General features: G+C 41.6%; 1 protein-coding gene across 4 annotated transcripts in view; it reads left to right on the forward strand.

The window, feature by feature from the left end:
* LOC110522208 (protein FAM184A) overlaps nt 1-13,275 on the forward strand; it is a 161,026-nt gene that overhangs the window by 110,422 nt on the left and 37,329 nt on the right. For all 4 annotated transcript variants that reach the window (XM_021600413.3, XM_021600411.3, XM_021600410.3 and 1 more), the window contains exon 11: nt 5,436-5,648. In XM_021600413.3, coding sequence (XP_021456088.1) covers nt 5,436-5,648 — 213 coding nt within the window. The remainder of the gene's footprint in view (nt 1-5,435; nt 5,649-13,275) is intronic.

Genomic DNA, 13,275 nt, shown 5'->3' on the forward strand with positions numbered 1-13,275 from the left:
CACACAAAGTGTATGAAGATAAAACATGGGGAATTTATTGGATATCTATTCAAATTATGACATTTGAAGTCTTCCCAAAATGGCACTGGCAACCCTGTGAAGGGGACTGAATGGCCCAATCAAATCAAATTAAAAACGAAAACTTTTAATGCACTTCTACTTGCTAATTGCATTAACATTCAGGGCATTTCACAGATAATAATTAGGTTTGACAGTAGAAAGTCATTTCATGTTTTTTTTTACTGAACTGAGATATCACCATATTTCACAGTGTCTTGTCATCCATTCAAACATTGAAATAGGCAGCGCTGCTCATCTTTTCCTGTTGTTTTCAATCATCTGGAGAAAAAGGGCTCCTCTGTCCTCACCAACTTGGCTATCCCTTGGTAACTTGGCTATCCCTCCAACCATTCCCTGACAAAGAGCTACCCTAACCTGGCCTCCCTCCCCTCTGCACCTTTTATATATTTTTTGCCTTTATTTTGACATTGTTGACTCCTGAATGTTTCCCTGTGTTCCTGTGTATTTTGTTCACACCCATAGCGCCACTCAGCTCAGTGAAGCTTAACATAAGTCAATCATGTAAGCATGAAACACACTGAAAATCTCACTGCCGATAGACTGCCGATAAGTACTTATCACAGTGGGAGGCTGTTCCTTCTTCCTTCCTTAGACCAAAAGCGATAGATGCTGCGTGCCAATCCGGTAGCGACGAACCTACGGATTCAACTTGTAGAATCGCTATGCTTGTCAGTGGTCTACAACTTGACTTTGAGCCAATCAGAGAGCACGACCCCCAAGAGGGGAGACAAAATTTTTGGGGAAAAAGAGGGCATTTCCTCCATACATCTACGGATGAGCCAGTCACACTTTATATGCAATGTAGGCTATGGGATTGTAACTAGCTAAGTGCACAGACGCAATGCACACAAAACTAAGCACTTCCTCCAAGCTAGCTAACCACTGTAGCTAGTATTGACGTTAGAATTAAATCACAATGGATTAGCTAGTTTCCATGAAACAGCTGCCTGTGTTAGCTGCTGAGTTAGTGCAGTGTCCTTAGCTAGCTAGCTATGTTGCCCTATTTAGCGAATATGCTAATGTTAGCTAGCTAGCTAAACATTTGGCTATCGGCTGGCAATTGCAGTATGGGATTATGGAGAGTGAATTAAATTGTTTCTTCGTCATCTAGCTAAGTAGTTATCAAGCAGTGGCCATCTGGCTAGTATCAACATGGTCTTTCTACAAAATAGCAACATTAGCGTAGATAACTTGGAATCTAGACTATAAGCAATACCACCACAACGCGCACAGATATGCATTGCCAAACAATGCTACTGCCACCTTCTGGTTTGGAGTGTGTAGTATTTTAGGCTGAGTGGCTGACTACTTCCAAGGTCTTTGCTGTGTGAACACAAATTAGATTGACTGCCGACACTCTGTTCAGAGGTGCTAAGTACTGTCGGAAGGCAAACTTTGGACAGTCCTACTGGTGTGTCTGAGCTTTTAGTCTACTTAAACACCTGCTCCACTTGGCGCTCTTTGTTTCTCCCTCACTACAGTGTGTTTACAGACAAATACCAGTATATTCAACTGGTGTGCGTGGCTAGCATGATGGCGTGGTGTGGACTTGGCCTGGTTTGCACTAACGGTGCTGGTTTTACAGCGTCCATTTTCCTTTCGTTACAGTGTGCTGTACGCAGGTGAGTGCTTCTTGTCGGGGACACTTGCAGTGTTGAATGTGCCAACGTGTGTGTGTGTGTGGTTTCTCTCTTCACTTCTTGTCTCTATACTGAGAGGGTTGTTATAGAACCACTGTGACTGGTTGCTACTGCAGTGAACCAACGTCACCCAGTTCCCAGGCAACACGCATGAAACACTGATTACCTAAATCTGCCTTCTTCTGAAAATGTATATTCTCTTTCTGCTGTGTAACTGACTCTTGGTGCACTTCCCACTGGAGTGTTTTCCTCTTCCTGACACTGTGAAAGGTGTATATTTCTGTTATTTTGATGAGACAGAATTACAGCCTCTCTGAGTGGCGTGTGATTTACTCTACCTCCTGCTCTCTTTGTTGTGCCATAATAACCACATCTGAGTCGCCTCTGAGTTAGGAATGTTGCTGTTTGCGCTCAGGTCCCAATGGAAGGCATTCAGCAGCCTCTTATCCCTCTACACAAGTGGTTGTGATTCTATCAGGGATGACGAGTAGTGCCATTTTGATAGTAGTCACACATTTTGCCCTGCAGCAGATGACTCTGATAATAAGTCTGGCACACAGTGAGCATTACAGCTATACAGATCCTGTGTGTCGCCTGTTGTTCACTCCAAGGTATTGATTCTAAGGGAGGTGTGAATGTCTTCTGTCAATGGCCCCACTTTAGTGTCAGCAGCACCACTAAAACCCACTAGTCCCTCTCTGGCATGAACCCACAGACACGTCCACTGACTCCACTTAGATCACTGCAGTCTGTCTTGCCAAGTCCACAGTATCACTGTGTTATGTTCCGCCCAGAGCCAAACAAATACACGTCACTGCATTATTACATTGATAATGCACTGTGCACTCCAAACTGTTTGTTGTCCACATTTTCCATTACGCAGATGCTGGAAAAATCTATGCATATGGGGGGGAAGGAGGGCATTCTAACTCTGAGCTCCTACTTAACGGTGTAGCTCCAGATGCTTCCGTACAGCTAACAGCAGAGTCAGGGTGACTTATGGAGGTGTCACCACCCCTGGATCTTTTCCTCTCACACGTTCCACCTGTCCTGCTTAGGGCCCGGTCGGTCTCATTATTCACAGTAATAATACTCTGTAGTAATAGGCTGTAACTCCTAATGAGGCCTGGCTGATTAATGTGGAGTGACTGAGTTCTCATGTTGATGACACACTGAGCTGTTGATCACACGTACACAACAGTACGTGTAGGGTGCCGCCAAACGTTGCAAAGCAGCAGTGGTGTAAAGTACAGTGGGGCAAAAAAGTATTTAGTCAGCCACCAATTGTGCAAGTTCTCCCACTTAAAAAGATGAGAGAGGCCTGTAATTTTCATCATAGGTACACTTCAACTATGACAGACAAAATTAGAAAAAAAATCCAGAAAATCACATTGTATGATTTTTTTTTTTAATGAATTTATTTGCAAATTATGGTGGAAAATAAGTATTTGATCACCTACAAACAAGCAAGATTTCTGGCTCTCACAGACCTGTAACTTCTTCTTTAAGAGGCTCCTCTGTCCTCCACTTGTTACCTGTATTAATGGCACCTGTTTGAAGTTGTTATCAGTATAAAAGACACCTGTCCACAACCTCAAACAGTCACACTCCAAACTCCACTATGGCCAAGACCAAAGAGCTGTCAAAGGACACCAGAAACAAAATTGTAGATGTGCACCAGGCTGGGAAGACTGAATCTGCAATAGGTAAGCAGCTTGGTTTGAAGAAATCAACTGTGGGAGCAATTATTAGGAAATGGAAGACATACAAGACCACGGATAATCTCCCTCGATCTGGGGCTCCACGCAAGATCTCACCCCGTGGGGTCAAAATGATCACAAGAACGGTGAGCAAAAATCCCAGAACCACACGGGGGGACCTAGTGAATGACCTGCAGAGAGCTGGGACCAAAGTAACAAAGCCTACCATCAGTAACACACTACGCCGCCAGGGACTCAAATCCTGCAGTGCCAGACGTGTCCCCCTGCTTAAGCCAGTACATGTCCAGGCCCGTCTGAAGTTTGCTAGAGAGCATTTGGATGATCCAGAAGAAGATTGGGAGAATGTCATATGGTCAGATGAAACCAAAATATAACTTTTTGGTAAAAACTCAACTCGTCGTGTTTGGAGGACAAAGAATGCTGAGTTGCATCCAAAGAACACCATACCTACTGTGAAGCATGGGGGTGGAAACATCATACTTTGGGGCTGTTTTTCTGCAAAGGGACCAGGACGACTGATCCGTGTAAAGGAAATAATGAATGGGGCCATGTATCGTGAGATTTTGAGTGAAAACCACCTTCCATCAGCAAGGGCATTGAAGATGAAACGTGGCTGGGTCTTTCAGCATGACAATGATCCCAAACACACCGCCCGGGCAACGAAGGAGTGGCTTCATAAGAAGCATTTCAAGGTCCTGGAGTGGCCTAGCCAGTCTCCAGATCTCAACCCCATAGAAAATCTTTGAAGGGAGTTGAAAGTCTGTGTTGCCCAGCAACAGCCCCAAAACATCACTGCTCTAGAGGAGATCTGCATGGAGGAATGGGCCAAAATACCAGCAACAGTGTGTGAAGACTTACAGAAAACGTTTGACCTCTGTCATTGCCAGCAAAGGGTATATAACAAAGTATTGAGATAAACTTTTTTGTTATTGACCAAATACTTATTTTCCACCATAATTTGTAAATAAATTCATTAAAAATCCTACAATGTGATTTTCTGGGTTGTTTTTTCTCATTTTTCCTGTCATAGTTGAAGTGTACCTATGATGAAAATTACAGGCCTCTCATCTTTTTAAGTAGGAGAACTTGCACAATTGGTGGCTGACTAAATACTTTTTTGCCCCACTGTACCTAAGTAAAAATACTTTAAAGTACTGCTTAAGTTGTTTTTTGTGGGTATCTGTACTTTACTTTACTATTTATATTTTTGACAACTTTAACTTTTACCTCACTACATTCCTAAAAAAATAATGTACTTTTTACTCCATACATTTTCCTTGCCATCCAAAAGTACTCCTTACATTTTGACAGGAAAATTGTCCAATCCACGCACTTATCAAGAGAACATCTCTGGTCATCCCTACTGCCTCTGATATGGCGGACTCACTAAACACACATGCTTCATTTGTAAATTAATGTTGGAGTGTTGGACTGTGCCCTTGGCTATCCGTAAACGTAAAATTTTTTTTGCTTAATATAAGGAATTTGAAATCATTCATACTTTTACTTTTGATATTTAAGTATATTTTTGCAATTCCATTTCATTTTAATACTTAAGTACATTTAAAACCAAATACTTTTAGACTTCTACTCAAGGAGTATTTTACTGGGTGACTTTCACTTTTACTTGAGTCATTTTCTGTTAAGTTATCTTTACTTTTACGTACGACACTTACTCTACCATTGCAAAGCATCCAAAATAGCTGCAGACCTACCATATTGAAATAAGGATTATGAGGGTATAATTGGTTTCAAAATGACTTTTTGATTCACACTCTAACAAAAAAAATGAATGTGTTTCTTCAGGTCATAACTAGCTAGCGATAAAAATTGATTTCTGTTTTTGTCTAATGAAGTAGGCCCAGTTTCGCGAAGCTGTAATATAGGAACTAATGACACTATGTGCAATCTGATCCAAGCTGTTCTTCTCTCTACACCGTCTCCCTCTCTCCTTTTCCTTTCTCTCTCCTTTTCTACTCCTCCCTTTCGTCAGATCTCGTTGCTGAAGCAGAGTCTGGAGATGCAGCTGTCTCAGTCGCAGAGCTCCCTGCAGCAGCTGCAGGCCCAGTTCAGCCAGGAGCGGGAGCACCTGGGCCAGCAGCTCCAAGAGCTGCAGCTGGAGTACCAGCGCAGGGAGCACAGCCTGCAGGAGGCCCACTGCTGCACCATGCAGGACCTGGAGGAGACCCGTCAGCACGACCTCAAGGTGTGACCATTTAGAACACGGCTCAGGGCAGAACTCTGTAACACCAGAGTCACTGCCAGTCTGAAAAATCCCCAATTGTGATGTTAGAGCATTAGATTAGATACTTGAGGCATGATGGGCCAGTATAGACTCTGATGTGTCAGTAAGACTGGATATCAGTCGGGTGCAGAGAATGAGGAGAGACAGTGGAGATATACTGGTGAAATAGCTGGTGATGTGGCTAGATGGACTTTTGCAACAGTGAGTCCATCAACATTACCAGAGACGTGGAGCGGTTGACTTCTGAGCGGATCAGTGATTTGGACCTGACCCTGATTGAATTATTGCTGTTTGGGACACACACTGCTTTTCAGTTCCTTTCACTTTAAAACGAATAGGCTACGGAGCAGCAGCAGCAGCATAGTCTTTGATGGAATTATGATGCAACACAGCTAATATCGTTCCAGGGAATCTTTACAGCAGCTTATGAGTAATGTAGTGCAGTAATGTAATGGTATGGGAACGTCTGAGGAATCTGGCGAGGCATCTGTGTAATAGTAATTCAGATGGTGATGAGTTTGCTGTCAGCACAGCCGGGGGCAATAACTCTGATCCATAAGCCAGTCATCCAGGAGTCCCAGTGTTAGCATTAGCTTCATGCTCAGATCCAGATCTTTTTAAATCAGCCTCTCTGCTCCTAAAGCTCTTCATCGGACATGAGAGTGAGTTGTGAGGCGAGAGTTAGCTGTATCGATCAGCTCGGGTCATACTTTTAGTTGCCTGGGTTCATGATTGAAAGGCATGAATCAGAACTCATTTACCAATCCAGACATGCCCAATACATGAAAATATAGACTTCTGAAAAATATTACGACATTTACTTTTTCACCCGACACTGAACCTTTCCTTCCAAAGAAAAGGGAAGAAATGCGTTTTTCTGCACTTAACATTCCGTTATACAGTCAAGGACATTTTGAAATACATTCAACCTTACTCTGAGGCTTCTTTTGACATTCAAAAACCCTTGGATGGAGTTTATGTTAAGGGCTCATGCAGGCGTTGTGCAAAGCTGACTCAATGTCCCCAAGCATTCTGTCTCACCTCTCCAGCCACAGATTGGATTAGAAGCAAAAGACCCATGAGTCATCGGTGATTGAATGGGCCGAAAAGTCTTTCATGTCTGCTAATAAAAAAAAAAATACCACACCCTAAGGAACACATTTATCTCAATAGCTGTTCGCTCTTCAATAGGGGTTAGGTTGACTCAAAGTTGTTCTAAAATGTAGGGGTAAATGTATTAAGGGTTTAGTTTGTTCTAGACACATTTTATGAGGACAAAGGCATTTAGAGTGTTAGCAAAGCAAACTGAATTGTCTTGCTTGAGGCATTGAGGACAAATCCAGTTTCACCTTGCCTACAGTGGGAACAAATATCCACTGATATGATCTATTTACATGACAGGCACTGTTATACACGGCTAATTAAAATGCTTACAAATCTTCTCCACACATACTTTAACATCCAAACTAGGAGCTCCTTTTTCACGGTGTCGCGATTTCAAACAAATCACCTAGTTCGTAAAATACAGTGTCTCGAGGTTCTTTCAAGCTATTCAATCTTATTTTTCATTCGTGCCCAGGCTTACACAGTATCAGCTGAATGAATAGGCACACAATGAAATAGGCTCTCTCCCGCTACACATGTTTCTAACAGCGAATTCATAATTATTGACTGACTGCAACAGAGTTAAGATTGACAAACTTCCCGGGGCGTGCGCGCACACTTAACAGACGCAGGGTTTTAGACCTGAGAGAAAAGATACAGATAATTAACTAGCCTAGTCTCATGCCGTGTACTGTAGCCAGCTCCTCTATCATTACCAAGCTATACATTAACAAACACACAGAGGAGTTGGCTAATGCGCAAACACAATGCACAGACCACCGGCTAACAATTTACATCTACAGTGCCTTTGCAAAGTATTCAGACCCCTTGACTTTTTTCACATTTTGTTACGTTACAGCCTTATTCTAAAATTACTGAGATTTTAATTTATTTAATCAATCTACACACAATACCCAATAATGGCAAAGTGATAACAGGTTTTTAGAAATACAATTAAAAAAGCAGAAATACCTTATTTACATAAGTATTCAGATTCTTATTTACGTAAGTATTATGAGACTCGAAATTGAGCTCAGGTGCATCCTGTTTCCACTGATCATCCTTGAGATGTTTCTACAACTTGATTGGAGGCCACCTGTGGTAAATTCAATTGATTGGACATGATTTGGAAAGACACACACCTGTCTATATAAGGTCCCACAGTTGACAGTGCATGTCAGAGCAAAAACCAAGCAATGAGGTCAAAGGTATTGCCCGTAGAGCTCCGAGACAGGATTGTGTCGAGGCACAGATCTGGGGAAGGGTACCAACAAATTTCTGCAGCATTGAAGGTCCCCAAGAACACAGTGGCCTCAAATTCTTAAATGGAAGAAGTTTGGAATCACCAACACTCTTCCTAGAGCTGGCCGCCTGGCCAAACTGAGCAATCGGGGGACAAAAACCTTGGTCAGGGAGGTGACCAAGAACCCGACAGAGCTCCAGAGTTCCTCTGTGGAGATGGGAGAAACTTCCTGAAGGACAACCATTTCTGCAGCACTCCACCAATCAGGCCTTTATGGTGGAGTGGCCAAACGGAAGTCACCCCTCAGTAAAAGGCACGGGACAAGTCTCTGAATGTCCTTGAGTGGCCCAGCCAGAGCCAGAACTCCCCAAATACAGGTGTGCAAAGCTTGTCGCGTCATTCCCAAGCAGACTCGACACTGTAATTGCTACCAAAGGTGCTTCAACAAAGTACTGAGTAAAGGGTCTGAACATTAATGTAAAATTGTTTAGAAACATGTTCTATTCTTATGTTCAATAAAAGTGACTCCAAAATGATCACAAAATGAATCTGTTGGGCACAAAATAATCTGAAACACAACCAAAACAAACAGCAAATGTATCCAACAAGTTTTTAGAGTCACAAGCTTCACGTAATCATTGTGTGCTAGGAATCTGGGACCAAATACTAAACTTTTGACTACGTTAATACACAAGTGAATTTGTCCCCATACTTTTGGTCCCCTAAAATGGAGGGACTACGTTAAAATTGTGCTGTAATTTCTAAACGATTCATCCGATTCATGGATGAGAATACCCTCAAATTAAAGCTGACAGTCAGCATTTTAATTCCATAGTCATTGTATCGTTTAAAATCCAAAGTGCTGGAGTACAGATTCAAAACAACAAAACATTTGTCACATTTTATTGTGTTACAAAGTGAGGTTAAAATTAATTTAGTTGTCATTTTTTTGTCATCAATCTACACAGAATACTCTGTAATGTCAAATTGCAAGAACATAACATTTTTGGGGTAAATAGAAAATGTATAACTAAAATAGTCATTGTACAAGTATTCAGTCCCTTTGTTTAGGCAAGCCTAACATAGTTCAGGACCAAAATGTGGCTTAACAAATCCCATAATAAATTACATGGACTCACTCTGTGTGAAATAAAAGGGGTTGACATGATTTTTGAACGACTAACCCTTCCTCTGACCTCCATACATACAACATCTTTAATGCACCTCTGTCGAGTATTGAATTTCAAGGACAGATTCAACTACAAAGACCAGGGAGCTTTTTCAAAAGCCTCATAAAGAAGGGCAATGATGGGTCAAAATAACAAATCAGACATTGAATATCTCTTTAACAATTATCCCGTGGATTATGTATTAAACCACCCAGACACATCAAAGATTCAGTCGACCTTCTGAACATAGGACAAGAATGAAGCTGCTGAAGGATGTCACCATGAGGCCATTGGTGATTTTAAAACAGCCACTGAGTTATTAAATGGCTGTGATGGGAGAAAACTGAGGATGGATCAACAACATTGTAGTGAGTCCACAATAATGACCTAAATAACAGAGTGAAATGAAGAATACAAATTACACAGAATATTCCAAGACACTGAAGTAATACTGTAGCAAAAAATAAACACAGCAAAGGAATACACTTTTTGGCCTAAATCAAAGCCTTATGTTCGGGGCAAATCCAACACATCACTGATCACCTCCTTATTTTCAAGCATTGTGGTGGCTGCATTATGGTACTGTATGGGTATGCTTGACGGCAAATACTGGGGAGTTCCTCAGGATAAAAAGAAACGGGATGGAGCTAAGCACAGGCAAAATCCTAGAGGGAAACCTGCTTCAGACTGGGAGAGGAATTCACCTTTCAGCAGGACAATAACCTATAACACTATTGCCAAATCTACACTGGAGTTGCTTACCAAGAGGACAGTGAATGGTCCTGAGTGGCCAAGATACAGTGTTCACTTAAATCTGCTTAAAAATCTATGGCAAGACTTGAAAATTGACATGATCCCCAACATCTTGACAGAGCTTGAATAATTTAGAGAAGAATAATGGCCAAATATTGCACAATCAAGGCGTGCAAAGCTCTTATAGATTTACCCAAGAAGACTCACAGCTGCAAACAAGGCCAAAAGGTGTTTCTAACATGTATTGACTCAGGGAGCTGAATCCTTATGCAACAACTGTATTTATTACCTTATTTGTTTCATCTTAAAAAGTGTTCACATTTTTCTTCCACTTTGACGTCAAAGTATTTTGTGTAGATTGTTGACAAAAAAAAAAATACAATTAAATAAATGTTAATCCCACTTTGTAACACAATAAAATGTGAAGAAATCCAAGGGGTCCAAATACTTTTGCAAGGCACTGTACACACACACACACACACGCACACACGCTTCACACTGCTGGGGCTCAACCACTAACTGTTGTATGGCATTCAACAACCAGAATCATTGCAATATCATGTCAACACTGATTTATTACTGTTTACTCTTTAATAGGTTTGGGTGGTATCCAGATTTTCATAGCATCGTACCTCGGTACCATTCGGGGGTATACCTTATTACTGGAAGTGCACACAACAACAACAACTATTTCCACGTTTCAAAAAGCAAACCGGGATCTTCATCCAGGAGGGGATTGAATGTCTCTGCAGTAACTTGACATTTTTTATTTAACTAGGCAAGTCAGTTAAGAACAAATTCTTATTTTCAATGACAGCCTAGGAACAGTGGGTTAAATGCCTGTTCAGGGGCAGAACGACAGCTTGGGGGTTTGAACTTGCAACCTTCCGGTTACTCGTCCAACGCTCTAACCACTAGGCTACCCTGCCGCCATCTAGCCACTTAGCTAGCAAGTTAGCAAACCAGATGCATAACTGGAGCCCTGAGCTGGAAATAAGTCATTTGACACATCTTACGTTTCTTGCAGTTCTACTTAATTTATAGTTAGTTATAAACTGTGGCGTAGCATGCAACCCTGCAGCTCCCGCGAGGGTTGCAGCTCCCCCCCCAAACCTCGAAAAAACAACAACAATTATTGTTATTATACCGTTTTTCTTATTTTTTTATACGGTATTGAAAATCATACTGTCGGTATATGGTACAAATGGCATATCGCCCAAGCCTACTCTTTAAGGCTTATTTGATTTGGTCTTATACAAGTCATATGTTGATTGAAATGCACTGTTCTCTTTCTATTTCCATCTTAATGTCTAGTCTTGTTTGATCCCTATCAATCTGGTGTCGTGCCTGTTGGATGTTCCTGTCATGGAAATTCTTACACAGGGACACTCGAAGTCAATCCTAAATGAATCATTGTTTATTGTCAGCGCGCTGGAGAGGTTCCAACAAACTCTATGCACAGCAGTGAACGTCTGTCAGAATGTCTGCTGGGGCAGTCCCGGCAGTTGTTTTATATACAGCTATACATAGACAAGTTATATTTGCATGATTTAGCATAATTCATTCATCATTACCGTTTTGTTTCATTCATGTGACCGACCAATACTGGTTCATAACATGTGACAGACCAACACCTCACGAGGCTTCTCCTCTCTAAGCTGAGACCTTGAAACAGAGAAATCATTTGTTCTCAAAAGAAGGTCTGGGCATACTGCCAAATTGCAGATACGGATAAGTGAGGATTCGTTCAATCAGTCACTTGCATGAACTCAGAAATTAGTTATTAGAACAGCACATGAATAGAACACTGAAATTAGTTACAAGAAAAGCATATGTTTAAAATTTCCATCACATTCCCATTCAGCTATTTCCTTGCCAGTTGGACAAGTCTGTGTTTGTAGTTAGATTTAGCCGCTATCACTCTCTCCCTCTGTCTCTGTCGCTCTCTTTTTCTCTGTCTCTCTCTTTCTGTCTCAGTCTCTGTCGCTCTCTCTTGCTCTCACTACTCTCTCCTTTCTCTCTTTCACTCTCTCTTTCTCTACTCTCAAGAGATTTTAGTGTTATATGAGAGGTGTTTTCGTGAGGTTTTGGTGTTATATGAGAGGTGTTCTCGTGAGGTTTTGGTGTTATATGAGAGGTGTTCTCGTGAGGTTTTGGTGTTATATGAGAGGTGTTCTCGTGAGGTTTTAGTGTTATATGAGAGGTGTTCTCGTGAGGTTTTGGTGTTATATGAGAGGTGTTCTCGTGAGGTTTTGGTGTTTATATGAGAGGTGTTTTCGTGAGGTTTTGGTGTTATATGAGAGGTGTTCTCGTGAGGTTTTGGTGTTATATGAGAGGTGTTCTCGTGAGGTTTTGGTGTTATATGAGAGGTGTTCTCGTGAGGTTTTGGTGTTATATGAGAGGTGTTCTCGTGAGGTTTTGGTGTTATATGAGAGGTGTTCTCGTGAGGTTTTGGTGTTATATGAGAGGTGTTTTCGTGAGGTTTTGGTGTTATACGAGAGGTGTTTTCGTGAGGTTTTGGTGTTATACGAGAGGTGTTTTCGTGAGGTTTTGGTGTTATATGAGAGGTGTTTTCGTGAGGTTTTAGTGTTATATGAGAGGTGTTCTCGTGAGGTTTTAGTATTATATGAGAGGTGTTTTCGTGAGGTTTTGGTGTTATATGAGAGGTGTTTTCGTGAGGTTTTGGTGTTATATTAGAGGTGTTTTCGTGAGGTTTTGGTGTTATATGAGAGGTGTTTTCGTGAGGTTTTGACTGTATCCTCGCCACGTTAACGTCTCTATCTTCTCATTTGAGTTTGGAGTGGTGTAATGTGTGCTGTTTGCCTCTGCTCGCTGTTGCTGGGAAACATAGGACAGCCTTCCAATAGCCGCATCAAGCTACTGATGATATGCTTAAGTGCTCATTGATTGTAAAATAATAACGTGATCAGCAGTATTGTCAAATATATGTATTTTGGCTCCATGTGAAAGTGTCCCCTTTAGCCCTCCTGGTGCCATGCCACTGCCTGAGTAACTCCCAGTCCTTATGTTACTGAACTACACTTAGTCCCACAGCAACATACCGGTTGAGTTAAACTGATGCTGTTGCCAGATTCTCCCAAACTGATCAGTGCCTCTTTGTCTGGACCATCTGAACTCTTCGTATACGTTTCAGACCATTCCTTCTAGGGATGAACATCATGGTCATTTTTTCTGGTTAACCAGCATCATCAACCAGGTGAAAACCGGTTATACGTGCCAAAAGGTTCTAGAAAATAATTGCTATGTCATTTGTTTGTCCTACAACCTGTGTGTCACTCACGACCTTTGACCTCTGTGT

Source organism: Oncorhynchus mykiss, chromosome 4 (genome assembly GCF_057628025.1).
Source record: "Oncorhynchus mykiss isolate SJ-2025 chromosome 4, ASM5762802v1, whole genome shotgun sequence".
In the NCBI taxonomy this organism is placed as follows: domain Eukaryota; kingdom Metazoa; phylum Chordata; class Actinopteri; order Salmoniformes; family Salmonidae; genus Oncorhynchus; species Oncorhynchus mykiss.